Raw genomic sequence first — 23,856 nt, 5'->3', positions numbered from 1 at the left:
CACAAAATGTTACCTGAATTGAGACCTTTTCTCCATGTATACTTTATCAAAAGTCATATGGGTTGGACACCCAGTAAATAATATGTACTTTAAAAATATCCAGAAGTTTAAATAAAGTTATAATTAACAGAAGATGTATAATGACATTTCAATTTTTTTTCTTCTAATTTTGTGATTTTTTTTATGTTTAGGGCATGCCATAAGCAGTGTTTTTCTATCATTTTTCATTACTTTCTGTGAACCAAATCTTCTAAGGAAACACATTTAGTTGGAGGAGTGGGGGCTCAAACTCAAAACCCACCAGGTTTCAAAGTCAGACAGTGTTACCATTGGACCACTGCATCCTATCTCCACTAGCAAAGCTGTTGAAGTGGCCTATATACCAACAGGGCCACTACACTCAGCCCCACTTCACATTGAAGGACCAGGAAGCAGCGGAACCTACTATCTGTTTCTGCATACTTATGTGTCTGTTAAACATCATTGTCATCATCACTGGCATTGTAGTATTTCTTTAGGATAAAATACTATGGTCCCAAATGGGAATGGAATCCAGGACCTCTTTATCTGTAGGGGAGCACTTCAACCATGTTGCTGGAGGGTTAACTTAACAGCTAGCCTGGAGTTGCCTATATACATACCGACACTACACTCCTCTCCTCTTTAGCAGATGTATTTATAACTGCTGATGATATAATTATTCTGACATATTAAAAAAAAATTCTGTCATTAAACTTGTTAGATATTAGCCGATGGTATGATTTTAAAAGAATAAGGGAAGGTCAGACAATTTTTTTTTATTATAGAGAAGAAGTGTTCTCATAGCATGTCTGAACCCTTTATGTATGCTGTAATTATTTTATATTTGAGTAATTTTAATCATTTAGGTGTAGACCTGTTATGGATGCTGGGGTTTCAGACGGTGGTTCACCAAAAAAGGACCAGATGAAGGCAAACTAGATGATACTCAAGATGAGGAGTATGTCACATGCAGAAGCATGGACTAAGTGAGAATGGTTTAGCTGATTATAATACAGGTTACTGTAGGCACTAGGAACTAAAATAAAACTAAGTAGGCACTATTTTTTTAGATGTATGTTTAGCTAACTACATCAAAGTACACAGTCTGAAAAAAATATTTAAGATAGCATTTTCTGAAAAAGAGTCATTTGAGCTGAAAAAAAATGATCCTGGGTAAAATATTTGGAAACAATGGAGACAACTCCGCTAAAACTTTATTGTAGGCTTAGGTAACTATGTATATAGTATCTTGTTTTTGTTTCATTTCTTTATGACCTCGATGACTCACCGAAATGTCATTTACTGCGTGTTTGATCATAATTTCGGAATAACTCGTTCCTAACAACCCATTCCTATGTCAAAAATTACATGCCATTACAATTTAAGAATGACCCAATGTTTTTTAGTTTGCAATTAATACTTTTTCTTTCTCAGTGTTATTTCAGAATAACCCAATGATACTTACTCAATGTTAATTATTTCAGAATGACCCGTTGCTATGTGACCTACCACCAGAGATTACATTAGATGAGATCAACTCACAGATTGCTCTGGAATATGGTCAGGCTATGGTTGTGAATATACGGAGAGCTGATGATCAAGTCATGGGTATTATGTTTAATGTTGCAGAGCTGCTATTCATGGAAAAAGCCTGTATTATATCTTGAAAATTTATGTTCACTGTTCAACATATAAAGAATACCTTTCCTAGAGAATGGAAAAATGGTAGTGAATTAACGCATTATACTGCTAAATTTCTATAATGAACTTGTCAATCTTTAAGTTGTGACAGTACCTTTTAACCTGTTAAAGGGGGGTGCGAGTGAATACCAAAAAGATACTGACTGAATGAGCGATACAGTGCAGATTCTGATCAGACTGCTTGGAGTTGCAGGCTGATCTGATCTACCACTGGTCGACAAAGCAGAATCGTCGTGTTTTCAGCATGATACGGGTTAATGAAGATATACAGTAAACGACTGTCTACAGTGACCAACGTTTGGAGTACTTTAAAAAGGTCGTTGTATTGGGAGTCTCTATACAATCTGACTAGGAGAGGTCTTGGTTTAAGGCAAATAGCACATGTTCTAGTTAGGATTTTATTAAGGACCTTTAAACACTCTGATAAAACATTGAATATTTTAAATGACCTATCAGTCTGCTTCACTTTATTTTCATCAATAAGACGTTTATGCAGTTATAAAGATCTAGAACCACACTCAGTAATTTGTACTGGAGAAGTTTTCTTCATTTAGGAGGGTGGATCAAAAAGTTGTTATAAAGGTTCAAAGTCACGGTTTGGGGCAAACAAATCATGGTTGCTGTACGCATCAGACAGGGAGTCACTAGAAACAAGCCAGTTTTAATGTGAAATGCATTGGGAGGAAAAAGGGCATTGTAGACAGAAAGTCGCTGAAGGCAAGGGGTCGCTAAGGCAGTCTTTACTGTATATTTTTTAAAATCTGCAAATCAGCTGCTTTAAATGGGAGTTAATATTTTTACAATCTGAATGTATTTTCTCTTATTTCAGCTGTCGTTGTCACCCAGAATGCCACTGTGCTAGATCTGAAGCATGCAATCAAGCGACACTTCCTGCTGAAACAGTCTAGAGAAGGTGGAAGAACACATCTAAGCTGGTAATTTTGCTGTATTTCCTATTTCAAGAATTCCTTTTTAATGTTGAATGAACCAAAATATAGGCTCAGTCATTAAGATTTTTAATGGTTGCATAAAACATACAAAATTTAAAAATGTCTATATTACTGATCAGAATGTTTTGACTGAAAAAAAGTTTTTTTTATGGAAGGGGGTTCTTTTGACTTAGCCAAAATAGGTCTATATTAAATGCAAAAAAATGAACTTCCAAAATATGGGAAGCAAGTTTATATGAAATGTTAAACAGCATTCTGTCCATAAATGTCACAAAATAAGCATATAAGAGCACTTCAATATTCCACAAAAAAATGTCACTGAATTACTGCCAGTATGATACGTTAATTTGGCTGAAATTAGCAGAAAATAGTGCAAAAAAGATAAAACCTTAGAGAATGGAAACTTTTACCAGGTTTAAAAGAAGAGGTCCTCTTCTCTCTATTTTAAAACATCAAAATCTTTTTATTTATTGCACAAATTGAAACACAAGGTACCATGCATTGGGCTGAAAGCCTTAATAGTTGATATTTTGTATACGTTTTTTTAAGTTACTTCAGCCAACCTGGCTTGCAGCCTCTGCAGGTGCGTTAGACCCTACATCTGTAACAGGGACTGTTTGGAATTATCAACATTACAATCTTTCAGTTTATTTTACATCAAAATCAATGTTTAGTATTTCTTCAAGCCTTGCTGCAAATGCAGAGTGAGGTTTATTTACTGACATTTCTTGTCAGATATACATAAACATACGATACATCAATAGTTTTATATGTTTTTATCGCAGAACTGATGTAACAAGTACCCGATATTTGCAGGATGATAAAACTGTCTTAAATCCTACTGAGTTTTAGATAAGACTGTTGACTGTGGGACAATATAAATTTACATGTACATTTTGTACATACTTGCAGTTGTTCTAAAGTACTGAAGTTTGTATGTTCTAATGTTTTTCTTTTCACAAACCAGTCTGAAGTGAAATAGTAAAAGAAAGAGTTTAATGACTCCAGTTATGACATTGGTGTCTCAAAATTATCTTGCAGAGTATTTCAGCAGACATTTCCTCTTAAAGGCTGACTTTGGTTGACCAGGGAAACTTTTGGATGACTGGCACATGTCATTAACACCTTGTGGGTTCAGGCCATAAAGTTAACAAATTTTCTTGGTATTAATTTCAGAGATTTATAACATCTGTAGAAATTTCTGTGGTTAGCTCAGGTCATCTCAGGATTTTGCACACAAAAAAATTGTGAGAAGGAAAGAATCAGATTAAAGGAATTACCATATATCAGGACTGTACTTTTAATATAATGCATTATAAAATATTTAATGCTACAATTCCTATAAACATTAATTCCATTTAATTCAATTTCTTCAGATATATAGGTATATGAACACTGATTACATAAAACATAGTAATACAGTAAATGAATATATAACTTATATAAAAAAATCAGTATTACTAAATCACGGTATTCATTTTGCATGTGTATGCAAGTGAAAATCTCCAATAAGAACTCAGCGAGTACAGTTTTAGTTAGCTGCTTGATAAGAAAATGCCAACTTTATATCATAATTTTATTCATTAGTTCAGGAATAATATTTCATGTTTATATGATAATTAGTCTTTCAGTTTATAGTACTGACTTTTCCAAATGGCTTATGGTCACAATAGCCTAAATAGTTTTCCCTATATATTCTATATAAAACTGACCTTTTTCAAAGAGCTACCAATATAGTACCCATTGCAGTAGGAACAAATCCTTACCTCATTTTAAAGAGTTATGATAAAAACTGATATAAAATGAAGAGGAAAAAGTAGGGGTCATGTATATCTAAGAGAGTTTCTCTGGCACATTTACTTACTGTAAAACTGAATCAAAATCACACTGCTGTGACCTGGAAGTACTACTCATACTAAATGGAGCTTGTCTTCACCAAATAACAACTGCTCTCCCATTTTTCCTACAAAATGTCAACAATACATCCACAATGAAATTTAAACAAAACTAGCCTCAATTTAGACCTCTGTTGCCATGCAAGTGAAAAATTAGTGTTCAAATACCTGGCAGCCATTACGCGACTAGACCAGATGGCTCCCATGCTGTTCTTTAGTTTAGTTAGGCCTATAGAATACACTGTTTTCTGTAATTAGTTCAATTTCTTTTGTTTAGTACCAGTAACACATCTGCTTGAAGAAAGACCAAGTTTCTGCTTGATTAATCAGGTTTTCCAGGTTTTATGGCATTTGCAGTAACGCAGGTCAACTGCGCCCAATTTTTACTTCAAAAACTTATGTCAGCGACATAATTTTTAACCAGTTCTTCTAGCCAGAGCTGGTTTTTGCCATAATTTTCATAAAGTTTCACCATTTTTTTTTGCAAGCCATATTACACATTAACACTTTGAAATATACCAAAATGTCCCCTCTGAAAGGTATAGATGGGCAATATTTAGAGTGCAAATTTGCATTTTTTTTAAAAAAAATACCCCCAAAAACAGGAAAATGTGATTTTTTGGGTTTTTATCATTTTTGCAGCAAATTTTCTAGAAATGCTCATTTTTACCCAAATTGACCAAACTAGTGCATTTTATATCAATTCAGGACAAATCTCATTTTTGCCCACATTTTCGTATAGGTCACATAGCCTAAATAGTTTTCCCTATAAATTCTATATAAATGACCTTTTTCAAAGAGTACCAAACATAGCTAGAACCCATTTTCAGAGCACAAATCCTTACCTCATTTTAAAGAGTTATGATATAAAATGAAATATAAATGAAGAGAAAAGTAGGGAGTATGTATTTCTAAGGTGAGATTTCTCTGGTTCACATTTTACTTACTGATAAACTGCATCAAAATCACAGGCTGTGACCTGGATGTACTAATCATACTAAATGGAGCTTGACTTCACAAATTTACAGCTGCTCTCCATTTGTTCTGCCAAAATGTCACAATACATCCAACAATGAAATTAAAACAAAAAACTAGCCTCAATTTAGACCTCTTGTTGCCATGCAAGTGAAAAATTAGGTGTTCAAATACTGGCTGCCATACGCGACTAGACCAGATGGCTCCCATGCTGGTTCCTTTAGTTTAGTTAGGCCTTATTCATTTAACTAAAATTATATAATTATTTTTAAATATCAAAACACTTTCTTTTCATTATTTATATACAAATAAAGCATGTATCCCTATATTCATCGTCAATTTCTTCATCATAATAGTCTATGCCATTAATATTCCTGTCAAAAAAACTATTTTAATTGATATATTAAACTAGTATTCTAGTTTTTTCCATACAGTTTTTCAAACAAAATGCTTTTGATTTGATGTTATTTCTGCAATTAAAAATGCTAATAAAAATACATGTTGTATTTATGCATAGAAAATCAAGTGCAAAATATATTCCTTATTTGGTTTATAAAATATTTTCCACAAAATAACAAGGTGTTTTAATAAATATGTTTATCATACATTGACAGGAATCTTTTAGAATTCCTTGAAACTTGGACATTTCACATGTTACTGGAGATAATACTTGCGGTCAGATTGCTGGGTCAGTGAGCCATTAGTTACCAATAAATGTCAGTCATCCAAAAGTTCCCCTGGACTACCAAAGTCAACCTTTAAAGTGCTGATCCAATTTCTCAGAAGTATTTCATTGATAAGATGGTTCTGATTTGGCAAAAAATATAGCTACCAGGGGGGTGTTTGTGAGTTTTTTTTTACTACAAGTTTATAGTTTGAACCTTGTCAGAAATTTTGGCACTTCTCCTTTATGTATACAGGCAAACTCGCTTATCGAACTCATCCGGTACCTAAGAATATTGTTCGTATGAAACGAAAATTCGTATAATGAATGTCGATACACCAGATAATTTGTTAGTTGTGCAGTATCACTAGTATCATCGGTGAATAGATTCCGATATATGGAGGTAGTTAATAGTTTTAAACTGATTAAGTTAATTTATTCAAATAACATTGAAATTACTCAAAAAAAGTCAAACTTAAACACGTGTGTGGTCGAAGTCCATAGCGCCAAATTATATTCACCACCAACATTGAAGTTGTACTACTAACAATCATTTTAGTGGGGATAAATGTTTGTATATTTTTAAGGGACAACGCTACCTGTATCGAAAATAGAACGTCAATAATGTGTTCAAAATTATTTAATCTTGACCTGTCAACTAATTAAATTGTTTTATATTGACATTATACACTATGGACCGAGTATTTATTTTTGAATAAGTGTGAACTACTCCATTGTCCAATTACCGCGCGGCAGAAGGTAGACCATATTATTATTTTCAACACATTTTATTTACTTCGATTAGATATCAGTAACTGTTAAATAGTCAAGCGTAACAAGGGTGAAATTGCCTCCAACTTCTAAAATCAGTTCATATCAAAAGATGGAAAATTATAATATTTAAGCTAATTGGGAATTCCAAAATGTGTTCGTTTCTGCCGATTATTTGTATGAAGCGTGTTTGCTATTACCGAAGTAATTTTACAAAGAAAATAGAAGGACTCGACCGGGGGAATCCGGAATTTGTGCGTTTTATCCAAAAATTCGTATCAAGCAAGTTTGTATTAAGTGGACTCGACTGTATATTTTGCAAACTTGAAACTGCTGGCCTGTTTTTAAAGTAACATTAAACAAAGGTTCATCATCAGTTGATGCCCCGCCAAGAGCTAAAAATAGTACAAGAGGAACCCCCAATGATGGTCCTGAATGGCTCACCCCTGCCCCCACATGAACTGAGTATGACGTCGTTTTTTTTTTATGATTGACACAGTGACCAGTTTTTGAGGCTCATGTGACCTACTTCTGAACTTGGGACCTAGATATCATCAAGATAAAACTTTCTGACCAATTTTCATGAAGATCATTGGAAAAATATGGGCCTCTAGAGAGGTCACAAGGTATTTTTATTATTGACATATAACCTAGTTTTTGAAGGCCATGTGACCCAGTGTTGTACTTGACCTAGGATATCTTCATGAGTGAACATTTCACCAAATTTTCATATAGACTCATGAAAAATATGAGCTCCAGAGAGGGTCACAGTTTTTCTATTTTTATAGACTACTGACTAGTTTTGACGCATGTACCAGTTTCAAACTTGACCTAGACATCAATCAAGATGAACTTTCAGACCAATTTCATACAGATCCTGGAAAACTATGGCTCTAGAGTGGTCACAAGGTTTTTTTCTATTATTTGACCTATGACATAATTTTTGTCCGCATGTGACCCAGTTTCAAAACTGAACTAGTTATCATCAAGTGAACATTCTGACCACGATTTTCATGCAGATCCACATGTAAATATGGCCTCTACAGAGGTCACATGGGGTTTTTTATTATTTGACTTACTGACCTCAGTTTTTGACCTGCTCACGTGACCCAGTTTCAAACATGACCTCATCTCAGAAGATGAAACATTCTGATCAATTTTCATGAAGATTCCAAATGAAACATACGGCCCTCTTACAGAGGTCACAAGGTTTTTCTATTATTTGACCTACTGACCTACTTTTGGACCAGCGTGAGCCAGTTTGAACTTGACATAGATATCTCAAGATGATTCATTTTTGACCAATTGTCTGCAAATCCATGAATAAAATATGACCTCCAATAGAGGTTCACAAGGATTTTCTATTATTTGACTACTGACCTAGTTTTTGATTGCACGGAACCCAGTGTCGAACCTTGACTAGATATCATCAAGATGAACATTCATGACCAATTTTTTATGAGATCCATGAAAAATATGCCCTCTAGGAGGTCACAAGAATTTTCTATTTTTAGACTACTGGACTAGTTTGGACCACAGTTGACCCATTCGAACTTGAGCTAGAAATCATCAAGATGACATTCTGACCAATTTTCATGCAGATCCCATGAAAAATATGGCCTCTACGAGGGTCACAAGCGTTTTTCTATTATTTGACCTACTGACCCGGGCTTAAGCTTGGCTAAGATTTTAGGGAGGAAGTCATTCCTCCCTCAGGTAAGATTTGTAAGGAGAAGTGGAGAAATTTTAGGGAGAAGTGGCAGATTTTAGGGAAAACGTGGAAAGATTTAGCACCATGACATGCAAGCTGAAAAAGGATCTAAATATGCTTAATATAACATTACTATTTTTATTATTCCTGTCTTTGTTTACAAAGTCTATTAATTTATAAAGTGTCAAATCAAATTTAATCAACATTTAATGAAATTTTTTACTTTTTGTATATTTCGTAGAGAATTATTTAAGGAACAAAAGGGACCGAGTACATAGAGTTAGATTCCTATTTGAAAAGTAGATTTTATTATTTTTATAAAAATTTGTAATTACTCCCCTTTAATATGAAAGTATTAAAAGCTGGGTATTTCTTTTTCTTTCGGATTACAATGTCTAGTTTTACATGTGCATTTGTAGGACATATAAACTATTGAACAATCTGAACCAAAATGCAATCAAGTTTTAAAGCTGTGTGTTGCTTTTTGAATTCATTTATTTCCAATCTATCTGGTTGCGCAACCGAGATAGGCAAGGGATGGTAATAATAATTTTCAAACTTGCGTTTCTAATGAAATTCCATCTAAATAAATAATTTTTAATTGCAAATATTTTACATATATATTACAATTATGTCTAATATTTGTACATTTCCTTAGGCAAAGTATGTTTTTCAAATTTAGTACTTATGATTAAAACTAATCTCTATCTTGGTTTGGGCAACCAGGATAGGAAAATGAAATTTTAAAAATACCTCCAGTGAAAATCTAATTGTATTAAGTGTTAAGTGAACATTAATGAGTGTAATTGATCAGATGCTAAAGTTTCGAACAAAATCCGTTACTTGGCCAAAATTGATTATCCTCCTTTAAAGTAAATAAAAAATCACTGAAAATGTCAGTGATTCTGTTTTCTTATCATTTATACCCTGTGAATCTAATGTGATTAAACTGCAAATTCAAGTTTTTTTTCACTCTTGCAATGATTGTCCAAACCAAGAAAACCCTTTAAATATGAATACATTAAAAAAAGTTAATTCCATATCAGCAAAAAAAAAATAAATCAGCTCCCAGTGCTAATGCACTCAAAGTCAGTCACTTTAAATAACAAGTATGTGAATTAATACATGTCATTAGCAGTGAATCACTATGACATAACACGGAATACACAGCTTCTTGATCTGCTGATGTCTCTTTGAATATGCTGTTGTCGTCACACATTAAAGAAACAGTTGTCAAAAGTTTAAACCAGTTTCTGACGGCTGGTGTCAAAATCTGCGTTAATTTCAGTTAATTTATTTTAGTCACAGAAATGTGTCAGTGATATTATTGTTTCTAAAGTTAGGTTTGAATCTACGAGTAAAATTAAGTGGATTTAAGGAAATTACCGGAGCCAAACACGGTTCTGATACTTTCTAATGGTCAAAAAAGAAATGTGAAGTTATGTAATATAAATCCCTATGCTTTGTTAATCAACAGTAAGTTTACCAAAACAAGTGTCACCTTTCGCACTTCTCCGTAATCTGAAGTAGGCGGAGCTTAAATTATGCCATCGTGTATTCCAGTCAAGTGTCAACAAGCCGATAGCGGATAACTGGAGGAGTGTGGATAAAAAAATCGGGCGACTTGAATTTCGCTTTGATGTTAGATATGAGCGAAGTGGGGAGCTACAAAGCGACTATTTCGCTCAAGTCGCTCCCTAGCTCAAGCCCTGAGTCTGACCTAGTTTTGGATCAGACGTGACCCAGTTTCGAACCTGACCTAAATATCATCAAGATGAACATTCTGACCAATTTTCATGCAGATCCCATGAAAAATATGACCTCTAGAGAGGTCACAAGGATTTTCTATTATTTGACCCACTGACCTAGTTTTTGACCGCAGTTGACCCGGTTTCTAACTTGACCTAGATATCATCAAGATGAACATTCTGATCAATTTTCATACATATCCAATGAAAAATACGGCCTCTACAGAGGTCACAAGGTTTTTCTATTATTTGACCTACTGACCTAGTTTTGGACCGGACGTGACCCAGTTTCGAATTTGACCTAGATTTCATCAAGATGAACATTCTGACCAATTTTCATGCAGATCCCATGAAAAATATGACCACCAGAGAGGTCACAAGGATTTTCTATTATTTGACGTACTGACCTAGTTTTTGATGGTACGTAACCCAGTTTCGAACTTGACCTAGATATCATCAAGATGAACATTCTGACCAATTTTTATGAAGATCTATTGAAAAATATGGCCTCTAGGGAGGTCACAAGGATTTTCTATTTTTAGACCTACTGACCTAGTTTTGAACTGCACATGACCCAGTTTCGAACTTGACCTAGATATCATCAAGATGAACATTCTGACCAATATTCATAAAGATCCCATGAAAAATGTGACCTCTAGAGTGGTCACAAGCAAAAGTTTACGCACGCACGCACGCACGGACTGACGGACGGACGACGGACGCTGCGTGATCACAAAAGCTCACCTTGTCACTTTGTGACAGGTGAGCTAAAAATCTTCAAACAACTCAATCCAAACCTAAGATCCAATTTTAAAATAATTTTTCAGAAATTTTTCTTGGGTCACCTTATACTGTTCAAATTGTTCTGATTTGTCTTAAATATGGCCATCAGTTTCTTTTTATGTTTACAGTTGAAAAACTTAAGAAATATCTTCTTGTCAGAAACTACTGAATTGATTTTAAGAGGAAGTTTATACAGTTCTTCCTTTGTTGATCTGGGTTTACCAGTATTGTTTGAATATATCAGATTTGTCAAAAAAATATGATATTCTGAGGGCATGGTCACATTTTCCAAATATGTAATAAGTGGAAACTTCAAAAATTTTGTTTTTAGAAAGTACATTTTAAAGGGTGTTACCTTTTAATTTTGTTCAAAACAATATCATTTCATCACAAGTTTACCGGTACTTCCCAATTTTCTCTGGACACAAGACCTAAACCATCTTGAATTAACAAACTTGTGGACATAATGCTGATGTTGGTATTTCAGTAAAAACTGAAAGGCATTGAGAATATGCAAAAAAATTATTTCATCTTCTTTATATCTGAGTATATCATCCCTCTGCAAGTGAAGTTCAAAGAGTTGATCTTGTCCTGTGTAATGCCAGACTATTTTCGTGTTTAAAGGGGCTTCCAAAAAAACTTCATACACATGAATACCATGGAGTGTTGATGTTTGCAACCTTTTTTTTTCAAGATCAGTCAAAGCATTACAGAGTTGAGAGCCCTGGGCATAGAAAAAATTTGCTCACTCACTACCAGGCATTAATGGTATTGGGATTTTGTGCAAGAGCTACGTAGTTTAAAATGGATTCCAGTGAAACTCTGTATGCATAGTCAACATGTAGTGTTCATTTACATGTTTTATTTTAGGGCCAGGTCTAGTTATTACAAGTGACTATTCCTATTTCTGTTAACAAAGTAGAGGAACATGTGCTTGATCTGAATTCCTGTCTATAATTAAAACATCTGAGTAGATCTATAATGTGTCATACGGTTACTGTGTTATGTATTCCCAGTTGTTCTGTATATTGTCTTTTCAGGAGATACGTATGGAAGAGACACTGGTTGTACTTTGAGGGACAGAAACTCACCGAGGATAACAAGAAATTAAAAGAGTACATTATATACTTTTGATCTCAAACCCTAAACTTTTTGTCTACATAGGAATCTCTGCAGAGTTATCTATGCTAAAATATCATTTCCCAGGCTGTATGCTATACCAGTTCCAGTAGTTTTCTGAGGCTGTTTGCAGTATATCATATCCAAGGCTGTATGCTATATATCATTTCCCAGGCTGTTTGCAATATATCATTTCCCAGGCTGTATGCTATATATCATTTCCCAGGCTGTTTGCAATATATCATTTCCCAGGCTGTATGCTATGTCATATCCCAGGCTGTATGCTATATATCATTTCCCAGGCTGTATGCTATGTCATATCCCAGGCTGTATGCTATATATCATTTCCCAGGCTGTATGCTATATATCATTTCCCAGGCTGTATGCTATGTCATATCCCAGGCTGTTTACTATATGTCATTTCCCAGGCTGTATGCTATATATCATTTCCCAGGCTGTATGCTATATATCATTTCCCAGGCTGTATGCTTCATGCCATTCCCCAGGCTGTATGCTATGTCATATCCCAGGCTGTGTACTATATGTCATATCCCAGGCTGTATGTTATATATCATTTCCCAGGCTGTATGCTATATATCATTTCCCAGGCTGTATGCTATATATCATTTCCCAGGCTGTATGTTATATAATATCATATCCCAGGCTGTATGCTATAATTATATCATATCCCAGGCTGTATGCTATATATCATATCCCAAGCTGTATGCTATACATCATATTGCTCTGTAGCATCAAATGGGAACATAATTGGCCCCTATTTGGGGCTGCTACAGCTAAAAATAGAAGTAACTTTAAATAAATTCTCATGAACTGTTCAATGGACCTTCATCAAACTTGGTCTTTAGCGTTCTTGGGTGGTCCTTTCTCAACTTTGTTTAAATGTGGGCACTTCGTCCTTTTTAAGGCTGCTAGAGCTAAAAATAGAAATACCTTGTAACCATTTCTTTTAAAGAACCACTTAATAGATCTTCATAAAATTTTCCATATCATCATTACAAGGTCTTCTCTTCATTTGTTTTCCTGTTATTTCTTTTTTTGTATATTTGCCAGTTCCAAGGAACAGCATAAATATACCAAACCTAGCCAAGTTCAGAAATAAATGAATTTCTCAGACCTCAGTAAAATGATTGATAAGTTAAAATTATTCTGCCAAGTAATATGGATAAAATATTCTTTAGAAAACCTTAAACAGTGACAATTTGAACATCTGTGGTAAATGAATTAACCTTTAAAAAGCAAGGAATCCAACTGTCTCAAGGCCTATTACACTATTACACCTATAAATGACAAATATTTGAAGTTATATGTAGTTGATCATTCGTGTACTAAACATGACTGAGCCTTTCTTTTGTTTTTTTGTTGTAGAATATTTAAGGTTTGACTTTATTTTCAGGTACAACATTAGAAATAAAGATGAAGTGACCTTTGTGAAAAGATTGAAAGAAAGATGAACTTAATAAAAGTTAGCAGTGAACACTAAAACTTCAAAATGTGATGTTCTTGTGACAAGGGTGTGAACGTTGGACCTACAAATCAAGATTTCATGTGAGATGAAAAAGTCATCTTCAAGCAGGACAAGATGTAAACAATTTACTGTCAGATTTGAAGTCATGAGAAATGAAAGGTTCATCCCTATAAACAATATAACAGTTTCATATAAAATGAAAATTTGCCTTTAAATCAGGATGTCTTGAGAAGTGAAGTTCACTTTTAAGTTACCGCCAGTATATTTTATACACTGAGAAATTTGACTTTAAATTTTGATGTCATAAGAAGTGAAAAAATAGCTTTCAGGAAAATTTATGAGTTTAGTCAAAATTACAGTGTTGTAAGAAATGAAAAATTTACCTTAAAGCATCATTATGTTGAAAGACTTGAAGAATTAACTCAAATAATGAAGAATCTACCTTGAAATCTACCTTGTCTAAAGTGAACATTTACCTTCAAATTATACTGTTGAAAATACTGAAAAATTTGCCTTTAAGACACAACAAGAGGGCCATGATGGCCCTATATCGCTCACCTGTTATCATTGCACTTGGTTCAAATCAAATCATAAATGAAGCTGCTATTGTGCAGACAAGGTCAAAATAGCTAATTCTGGCCCTTTCAGGGGCCAAAACTCTGGAACCCATAATGGAATCTGGCCAGTTCAAGAAAGGAACCAAGATCTTATGGTGATACAAGTGGTGTGCCAGTTTGGTAAAAATAAAATCATAAATAAAGCTGCTATTGTGCAGACAAGGTCAAAATAGCTAATTTTGGCCCTTTCAGGGGCCATAACTCTGGAACCCATAATGGAATCTGGCCAGTTCAAGAAAGGAAACAATGGTGATACAAGTTGTGTGCAAGTTTGGTTCAGATAAAATCATAAATGAAACCACTATCGTGCAGACAAGAAATTGTTGACGGACGGACGCACGGACTGACGACGGACGAATGGTGATCACAAAAGCTCACCTTGTCACTATGTGATAGGTGAGCTTAAAAGTGACAAGTTATTTTTGCATGCTTGACAGGATTTTTCTGTATTCGCTAGTGCTTGCACCCAGGGTGTAAGGCAACTTATTTGCTGTAATTTATTAATGAATGCATACATTCATATGCTATTATTTCAAAATAAGAAATGATTATTTAAATAACTAATAATTCTATCTTATGTTGTTTTTGTATTATTAATGATAAATGACAATATTAAAAGATGATCACTCTGAAGTTTCTAAATTGTTACATGTAAGTGTAAAGCATGTATAAGTATGATATGACACATTATGTTTCGTTAAATTGCGACTTTCTTGTTATGTTTTGTTATGACGATGAGCTGTATGCTTAAGTCAAAATAAAACTTCTGTTCTTTATAATAAATATAGTGCTTAAAGGAGTTCTTCACAATATTTTGTGCACAACTAAATCGCGTAGCAAGTGATAGCCACAATAAGCAATTTTCAAGATTCACCGTTGAAAGTGCATAGTTCTCTGCATTATGAGGATGTGGAGCATCCTTGCACAAAAATATTTTTATTGACAATTTGGGTCTAATTTCAGGTTTGTTACATCTGTTTATAGTTTATTACATGTATGTTTGATGTTCTGTACATACATGTATACCTATCCATTGTATACAGCGGACCATATTGTTAATTGGTTTTGAAAAATGTGTCCAAAGCCGTATGTTATCCACTTAAAATAAAGTCTTTACTTACTTACTTATACTATCTTTCAATAAAGAAATAAAAGTAGCTACTTTTTCTGAACAAATGACACAGGATATATACCATGCAGGGTTAATTCAGTCTGTTTTCAATTAAGTTGTAAGTACTTCAACAAATAAATTTATCAAATACAAAAGCAAAGCATTCATTTTCAATGTTTATTTATTTCAAGTTAACACCAGCACTAGCACTTCTCATCAGTGCTTAATTAGCAGTATTTCCACTTTCATCAGTGATAGAAATAAAGAAAAAGTATGTCAAAAGCATTTCACTCATGAATTTCCACGTAATGGTTGATTTTTAAAAAATCTGAAATAATTTTCACTGAATACTTAAAGTTAACTTCTTATCAGTAGGGCTGTCATTGATGGAGTAATTTCTATTGATTTACATGAAAACAAAAAAGATGATTTATCAAAATGTCACCCAATATATACTACCCCTATGTGTTAATTACCAAAACTTCGGAAACTGTTACTTGCCACTTCAAGAGTGACTGAAAGATTACTCATTCACATGTAGTTAATCATTTACAGGGTTTATATTTCTATATGTATTTCTTATTGTCATTTTTTACCTATACTGACAAGGAACCAAAAATACTTCAACATACCTGTCAACATTTTCTAGAAAGTACAATACATAATTATATTACCCTGTGAACTGGTACAATAAACCGTATTTGTGGGGTAAATGCAAAAAAAGTACCAAGTGCTGATAGTTAAAGAAGGTTATGGTACCTTTTTGCATTAACCTCTTGACATAACTGTTAACACGTACCTGATAAATTAAATTACACGAACCCATTAAATATCAATATTGTTTCTATGACAGCCCCATCTCAGCACTTTACTTAGCACAGAAAAATTATGTGACAGATGATTATTCACTTTCTCTAAGTTTCATTTGTCTCAGCTTGTCTCATTCTCAGTACAACAGGGACTGATGTACACGGAATCATTCCCAGTTCTGTAATCACCGTAGTAACAAACTCCGGAGGGGTAAAGTCAAACACAAGATTTAACAATGTCAGTGAATTGTAGTCTCTCCAGTCCCAGAGATATGGTGATTGTTTACCAATGTCAACAAGGTCATCAGGATCACCTGTCAAGTGGAATAAAACAAACATTAAAATGATGAAAACTGAAGCACCGTCAAACTTTCCCAAGAGACCACATCTGTTAAGATCACTTGCAATAAGAGACTACTTTTTTCAATTCCCTTTTCTGTTGTTAAAGAACATATGAGCCGCGCCATGAGGAAACCAACATAGTGGCTTCAAAGCCTGTTGGAATTAGAGAAACTGTTGGTGAACAGTCTGGATCCATGCTGGTTGCAAAGCCACTATGTTGGTTTTCTCATGGCGCGGCTCAATTATTATGTTGTATTAAGAGATCATTTTGTGTTAAAAGACAACAATCTGGCCTTCCCGTACAATTAGGTGGTCTCTTGATGCAAGAGGTACTGTATATACAAGATGAATTTTGAACAAAAAATACAATATCACAAAATTGTATACACTGCATAATGCAAACAACAATGGGTAGTTAATTATTAGCCCTTTCAAGAAATACCTCTAAGATCTTCATGATAGAAGAAATCTATTGAATTAAATTCAGTCCAATAATTACTGCGGAATATCATGATGGAAACAAGAAATACTGGTAAATCTGATGGATGCTCCCTGAAATTTGCATATTAAAAGAACAAAAATGGAATTTACTGACTGTGCACATGTAGTTTACTGATGTTGAATGGTCAAAGGGCAATATCTCATTGAAAACTCATTCCAACAGATAATGAAGAAAATATGAGCACCTCCTCTTTGAGAGTGAAGTGTCCTATGAATTCCAGGCAGCGATTGCTGAGAAATACTACAATCTATGGTGGCGCTACAGTTTATAAAATGTTGAATACCGTAATCAAAGGGCAATAAATCAGTGAAGAATCATCCAACCGAAACACGAAATAATATGCTCATCTCCTCTTGATAGTAAAGCTTCCTATGAATAATGGCTAAATTCCAACCAGTGGTTGCTGAGAAATACTCTGGACAAGAATTGTACTATACTATACTACTGTTGAATAATCAAAGGGCAAAAACTGTGAAAAATCATCTTACCGGAACAAGAAGATAAAATGCCCATGTCCTTTTGATAGTGAAGCTTCTTATGAAGTTTCGCTAAATTCCAACTAGTGGTTGCTGAGAAATATGCCGAACAAGAATTGCACTAGAATATACTACTATTGAATAATCAAAGGGCAAAAACTCTGAAAAATCCTGTTGACAGTAAAGCTTTCTATGAAGTATGACTTAACTCGGACCAATGGTTGCTGAGAAATACTCTGGACAAGAATTGTACTTTAGTATACTACTTATTCATAACTTGATCATGACATCAGGAGTTCTAACTGACCAATCAGTGCTGCATTTTCAAGCACCTGCCAGTTTCAACTAGGGTAAAACGAAGTCAATAAATAAATAAATATATCACATTATTTCAGAAATCAAATTAGATTTTTGACTGCACATGCCACATACGATGCTACAAGCTATTTACTGGAATATCATATGGATTTATTTCTTTTATTTTAGTTTAAAGTTTGAGATTTTACACAGGGAGTCTATGATAAAGTCTGAATAAAATGTTATCAATACCTAAGTGAAATTAGTACTATTACGCTATGTTTCAACATGTTAAAACTTTGAAGAATTAAAGGGCAATAACTGAGTGAAAAATCATCCGACTGGAACAGGACGATACCATGTGTATCTCCTCTTGATAGTGAAGCTTCCTATGAAGTATGGTTAAATTCCAACCAGTGGTTGCTGAGAAATTCTCCTGATAAGAATTGTACTATAGTATACTATTGTTGAATAATCAAAGGGCAATAACTTTGTGAAAATCATCTGACCGGAACACGAAGACAATATGCGCATGTCTGAATCTTCAGAACAGATGGACAAAGCAGCAACTATACGCTTTCCAACGGGTGAGAATAAAATGAGAGATAAGTGTAGATCTGTAAGCCCTCAATTTTAGAAACTACAACTACCAAATATTGTGTGTGTGTGTGTGTGTGTGTGTGTGTGTGTGTGTGTGTGTGTGTGTGTGTGTGTGTGTGTGTGTGTGTGTGTGTGTGTGTGTGTGTGTGTGTGTGTGTGTGTGTGTGTGTGTGTGTGTGTGTGTGTGTGTGTGTGTGTGTGTTTTCGGGTTTAACGTCTTTTTCAACAATTTTTCAGTAATATAAACGACGGTGTCTACTTGTAGCAGTGAGCACAATGCCCAACTTTATAGTGCTGCCTCACTGGAATATCGCGCCGTAAACACGTGGCATGATACCCCACCCAATCACATTATACTGACACCGGGCTGACCAGTCCTAGCACTATCCCCTTAATGCTGAGCGCCAAGCGAGGAAGCTGCTAGTACCATTTTTTACGTCTTTGGTATGACGCAGCCGGGGATCGAACCCACGACCTCCCGCACTCGAAGCGGACGCTCTACCACTAGGCTACCGAGGCCGTACCCAAATATTGTGTGAAACTATATCACCATCATCTATCATCATCATCATCTAAGTGATTGCCTCAGTTCATATAACAGTAAGAGTATATTTGAAATTTTCATACTAATCATATTAAATATTATAAACACTTACAAAATTCAGTGCAAATATTTCTATCTTTTTTTTTAAACAAGAGGGCCATGAAGGCCCTGTATCGCTCACCTGACCTTTTGACCTAAAGATCATCAAGATAGTTTCATTAAGATATGGTTTTAAATGTGGCTAACTAACTTTAAGTGTTAACTAACTTTTCCTTTGATTTGACCTGGTGACCTAGTTTTTGACCCTATATGACTCAGATTCGAACTTGACCTAAAGATCATCAAGATTAACATTCTGACTAAGTTTCATGAAGATACAGTCATAAATGTGGCTTCTAGATTATTAACAAGCTTTTCCTTTGATTTGACCCGGTGACCTAGTTTTTGACCCCACATGACCCACATTCGAACTTGATCTAAAGATCAAGATTAACATTCTGACTAAGTTTCATGAAGATACAGTCATAAATGTGGCCTCTAGAGTGTTAACAAGCTTTTCCTTTGATTTGACCCAGTGACCTAGTTTTTGAACCCACCTGACCTAGATTTGAACAAGACCTATAGATCATCAAGATTAACATTCTGACCCAAGTTTCATTAAGATATAGTCATAAATGTGGCCTCTAGAGTGTTAACTAGCTTTTCCTTTGATTTGACCTGGTGACCTAGTTTTTGATCCTACATGACCTAGATTCAAACTGGACTTTGAGATCATCATGAGTAACATTCTAACCAAGTTTCATGAAAATACAGTCATAAATGTGGCCTCTACAGTGTTAACAAGCTTTTCCTTTGATTTGACCTGGTGACCTAGTTTTTGACCCAAGATGACCCTATATCGAACTCATCCAAGATTTTATTGAGGGTAACATTCTGACCAAGTTTCATTATGATTAGGCCAAAATTGTGACCTCTAGAGTGTTAACAAGCTTTTCCTTTGATTCGACCTGGTGACCTAGTTTTTAACCCCAGATGACCCAATATCAATCTCGTCCAAGATTTTATTGAGGATAACATTCTGACCAAGTTTCATTAAGATTGGGCCAAAATTGTGACCTCTAAAGTGTTAACAAGCTTTTCCTTTGATTTGACCCAGTGACCTAGTTTTTGACCCCAGTGACCCAATATCGAACTCATCCAAGATTTTATTAAGGGCAACATTCTGACCAAGTTTCATTAAGATTGGGCCAAAACTGTGACCTCTAGAGTGTTAACAAGCTTTTCCTTTGATTTGACCTGGTGACCTAGTTTTTGACCCCAGATGACCCAATATCGAACTCGTCCAAGATGTTTATAAGGGTAACATTCTGACCAAGTTTCATTAAGATTAGGCCAAAATTGTGACCTCTAGAGTGTTAACAGTCAAATTGTTGACGACAGACGACGGACACAGGGCGATCACAAAAGCTAAAAAGAAACAAATTTTGCTTTTTTACTATTGATGGTGTGGCAGTAAAAGTTTATATAGTTTGAGCAGAAATTACAGTTTTTACAGTTATGATCTAAAATGTAGACATACATGTAACTAGAATAATTCTTGTCGGATTATTCACCATAAAGACTCTACTACATACCTAGTTCATTGAATACAAAAGAGTCTGTCTGCACCCTGTCACAGAATTTATACGTCTCACAGCAGACTAGCACTGGTACATTACTGGCTTTGGCAATCAACGAAATTAGGCCACTGCCCACCCTGGACATCACAAAACCATTGGCCAGTAAACCATGAGCACCTAGAAACACTTTTGTTGCCTTAAATAAAAGGAAGTATTTATTTTATACTATAACAATAATGGACAAGCACTGGTATGTTACAGGCTTGAGCAAGTATCAGGTCTTATTATAACTACAAACCTGGTTTAAATTTAAGCTTGTTGCATTGCAAGGCAATTTTCATGTACTTTTTCGACAGTGGAAATTTTAGGCAAAATTAATTTAAATTGGCCATCTCTATAACTTTCTTTCTTCGACAAAATACAATCATTTCAGTGGATCTAATCTTTTTCAGAATGCTTGGGGTTATTATCGAAAGTTTACATTCAATACATTTCCTTGTGCACATGTCTATTAAACAACTGATAAGTATTCACTGCATGTACAGAGGTAAATTTGGTAATCTAAAATTAGCATCTTTAATGGTCATATAAAATGCTAGAGCTTTTTATTTCGGATTTTTGGATTCCCTAAAATTGGCGACTGATGTATTGCAGATTGAAAATTCAAATTATTTTTCCTGTAAGCAAGTAGAAAAAAATTCTACTTACATTTTTTGACAATCTGCCTATATTTGTACCCTGATAAGGGTATTAACAAGAGCTGTCCGTAAGACAGCCAAGCTCGACTATTCGAAATATTGTCACAGAAGCAGGAAATTATTACCCATAATGTTAAATATCAAAAGAGTTTTAAGTTCGAAAGGGGACATAATTTGACCAAAATACATATCAGAGTTATGGGACTTGATGTTATCAACTAGTTTTATAACCCCAAAGAAACATGTTTAGTTTCAATTCAATATCTGCATTAGTTTTGGGGATAGTAACTTGCATGTAAAACTTTAACCAGAATTTTCTAAGTCCAAAAGGGGGCATAATTTGCTCAAAATACATGTTAAGAGTTATGGAACTTGACCCAGTGAGGTTGGTAATTGACCTAGAAAAAGAATAAATAAGTTTCAAAGCTATATGCCTTTTGGTAATAGCTGTATGTACTTGCACGCAAAACTTTAACCAGGATTTTCTAAGTCCAAAAGGGGGCATAATTTGCCCAAAATACATGTCAGAGTTATGGGACTTGGTGCTATCAACTAGTTTTATAACCCCGAAGACACATGTGAAGTTTCAATTTAATATCTGCAGTAGTTTTGGAGATAGTTACTTGCATGTAAAACTTTAACCAGAATTTTCTAAGTCCAAAAGGGGGCATAATTTGCCCAATATACATGTCAGAGTTATGGGACTTGACCCAGTGAGGGAGGTAATTGATCTAGAAAAAGAAAAAATAAGTTTCAAATCTATATGCCTTTTGGTAATAGCTGTATGTACTTGCACGCAAAACTTTAACCAGGATTTTCTAAGTCCAAAAGGGGGCATAATTTGCCCAAAATACATGTCAGAGTTATGGGACTTGGTGCTATCAACTAGTTTTATAACCCCGAAGACACATGTGAAGTTTCAATTTAATATCTGTAGTAGTTTTGGAGATAGTTACTTGCATGTAAAACTTTAACCAGGATTTTCTAAGTCCAAAAGGGGGCATAATTTGCTCAAAATACATGTCAGAATTATGGGACTTGACCCAGTGAGGTAGGTAATTGATCTAGAAAAAGAAAAAATAAGTTTCAAATCTATATGCCTTTTAGTAATAGTTGTATGTACTTGCATGCAAAACTTTAACCAGAATTTTCTAAGTCCAAAAGGGGGCATAATTTGGCCAAAATGAAGGTCTGAGTTATGGGACTTGGTGCTATCAGCTAGTTTTATAACCCGAAGACACATGTGAAGTTTCAATTCAATATCTGCATTAGTTTTGGAGACTTTAACCAGAATTTTCTAAGTCCAAAAGGGGGCATAATTTGCTCAAAATATATGTTAAGAGTTATGGAACTTGACCCAGTGAGGTTGGTAATTGACCTAGAAAAAGAATAAATAAGTTTCAAAGCTATATGCCGTTAAATGATAGCTGTATGTACTTGCATGCAAAAACTTAACCAAGGTGTGACGCCGATGCCGACGCCGACGCCAGGGTGAGTAGAATAGCTAGACTATTCTTCGAATAGTCGAGCTAAAAATACATATGTTATTGAAATATTTATTTCTGGAGATAGTCAAGTGGATGAAGGTTTGTACCTTTTTGTATATTCATTAATAAAACTTTATAGTCATATTTCAGATATGAATTATTATAAAAATATTAAAAAGAAAATATTCATTAGTAAAGGGAACAATATCACATTGTGTATGTTTCTAGATTTATAAAATCTGTAAAAAGGAACTTTTGGAAGCAAAGAATGCAACCAAGATGAATTATAGCACACTTGGTTTGACTGGTCTGTTCACTTATTAAAACTTGTACTCTAGTTCATAGCTAATTAGTTAACAACCTGTTGAACAAGAAATCACTTAAATATGCATTTACCTCTGACATGACATAGGACACAGCATTTATTAGTACATATGAACATTTGATTCCCTCCTTGACCAGCCTTCTGAGACATTCTTTCCCTGAAACAAGACAAAGTTGAAAAAGAGTTTCTCATTTTTTCACAGAAATGTTTTGTACAAGTCAGGCCAGAAACAAAATACTGGGTTAAGGGTTACTTTTCTGATAACAGTGTTGAATGGAGAGAGATTTAGAAGGACGGAGTGCCACGCCCTTTTTTCTTGCACCCTCTTGCCCGTATTTAGCACCATTCAATGTGTATCTGCGCCACTCTGAACGATTGACCTGAAACCCCGCCTTATTCCACTGATCACGCACCGAAACTGTGATTGACGGACAAGTAATTAACGCCACATAAAGATTGGGTAGGTAGCCAATTTTTTATTTTCCTTTTTCCTGTTTTTTTCCCGACTGAGGAAAAATTCATAAAAAGGTGAACATAGCTATCAAATTATATATGAATGAATTTCAACAAATGTGACCAAAATATCTCTAAAATTCACTTCTGAT

The 23,856-nt window shown here is 34.6% G+C and overlaps 2 protein-coding genes across 3 annotated transcripts in view; one reads left to right on the top strand and one right to left on the bottom strand.

Moving 5' to 3' along the window:
* Nucleotides 1-1,478: 1,478 nt before the first annotated feature.
* On the top strand, nucleotides 1,479-15,155 carry LOC123540971 (U11/U12 small nuclear ribonucleoprotein 25 kDa protein-like). Its single transcript, XM_053527260.1, has 4 exons — nucleotides 1,479-1,629; nucleotides 2,552-2,657; nucleotides 12,260-12,334; nucleotides 13,753-15,155. Exons 1-4 carry the CDS (start codon nucleotides 1,590-1,592, stop codon nucleotides 13,808-13,810), a joined length of 279 nt encoding a protein of 92 aa, XP_053383235.1. The 5' UTR covers nucleotides 1,479-1,589; the 3' UTR covers nucleotides 13,811-15,155.
* Nucleotides 15,156-15,715: 560 nt separating this feature from the next.
* LOC123539685 (translation initiation factor eIF-2B subunit delta-like) overlaps nucleotides 15,716-23,856 on the bottom strand; it is a 39,149-nt gene continuing 31,008 nt past the window's right edge. For both annotated transcript variants that reach the window (XM_053527259.1, XM_053527258.1), the window contains exons 10-12: nucleotides 23,323-23,408; nucleotides 20,757-20,937; nucleotides 15,716-16,675 (exon numbers count right to left, since the gene is read on the bottom strand). In XM_053527259.1, the coding sequence (XP_053383234.1) occupies nucleotides 16,467-16,675; nucleotides 20,757-20,937; nucleotides 23,323-23,408 (476 nt within the window). In that variant the 3' untranslated portion in view covers nucleotides 15,716-16,466. The remainder of the gene's footprint in view (nucleotides 16,676-20,756; nucleotides 20,938-23,322; nucleotides 23,409-23,856) is intronic.

Source organism: Mercenaria mercenaria, chromosome 16 (assembly GCF_021730395.1).
Source record: "Mercenaria mercenaria strain notata chromosome 16, MADL_Memer_1, whole genome shotgun sequence".
NCBI classification, from domain to species: domain Eukaryota; kingdom Metazoa; phylum Mollusca; class Bivalvia; order Venerida; family Veneridae; genus Mercenaria; species Mercenaria mercenaria.
This window is presented reverse-complemented; position numbering and strand designations above follow the sequence as displayed.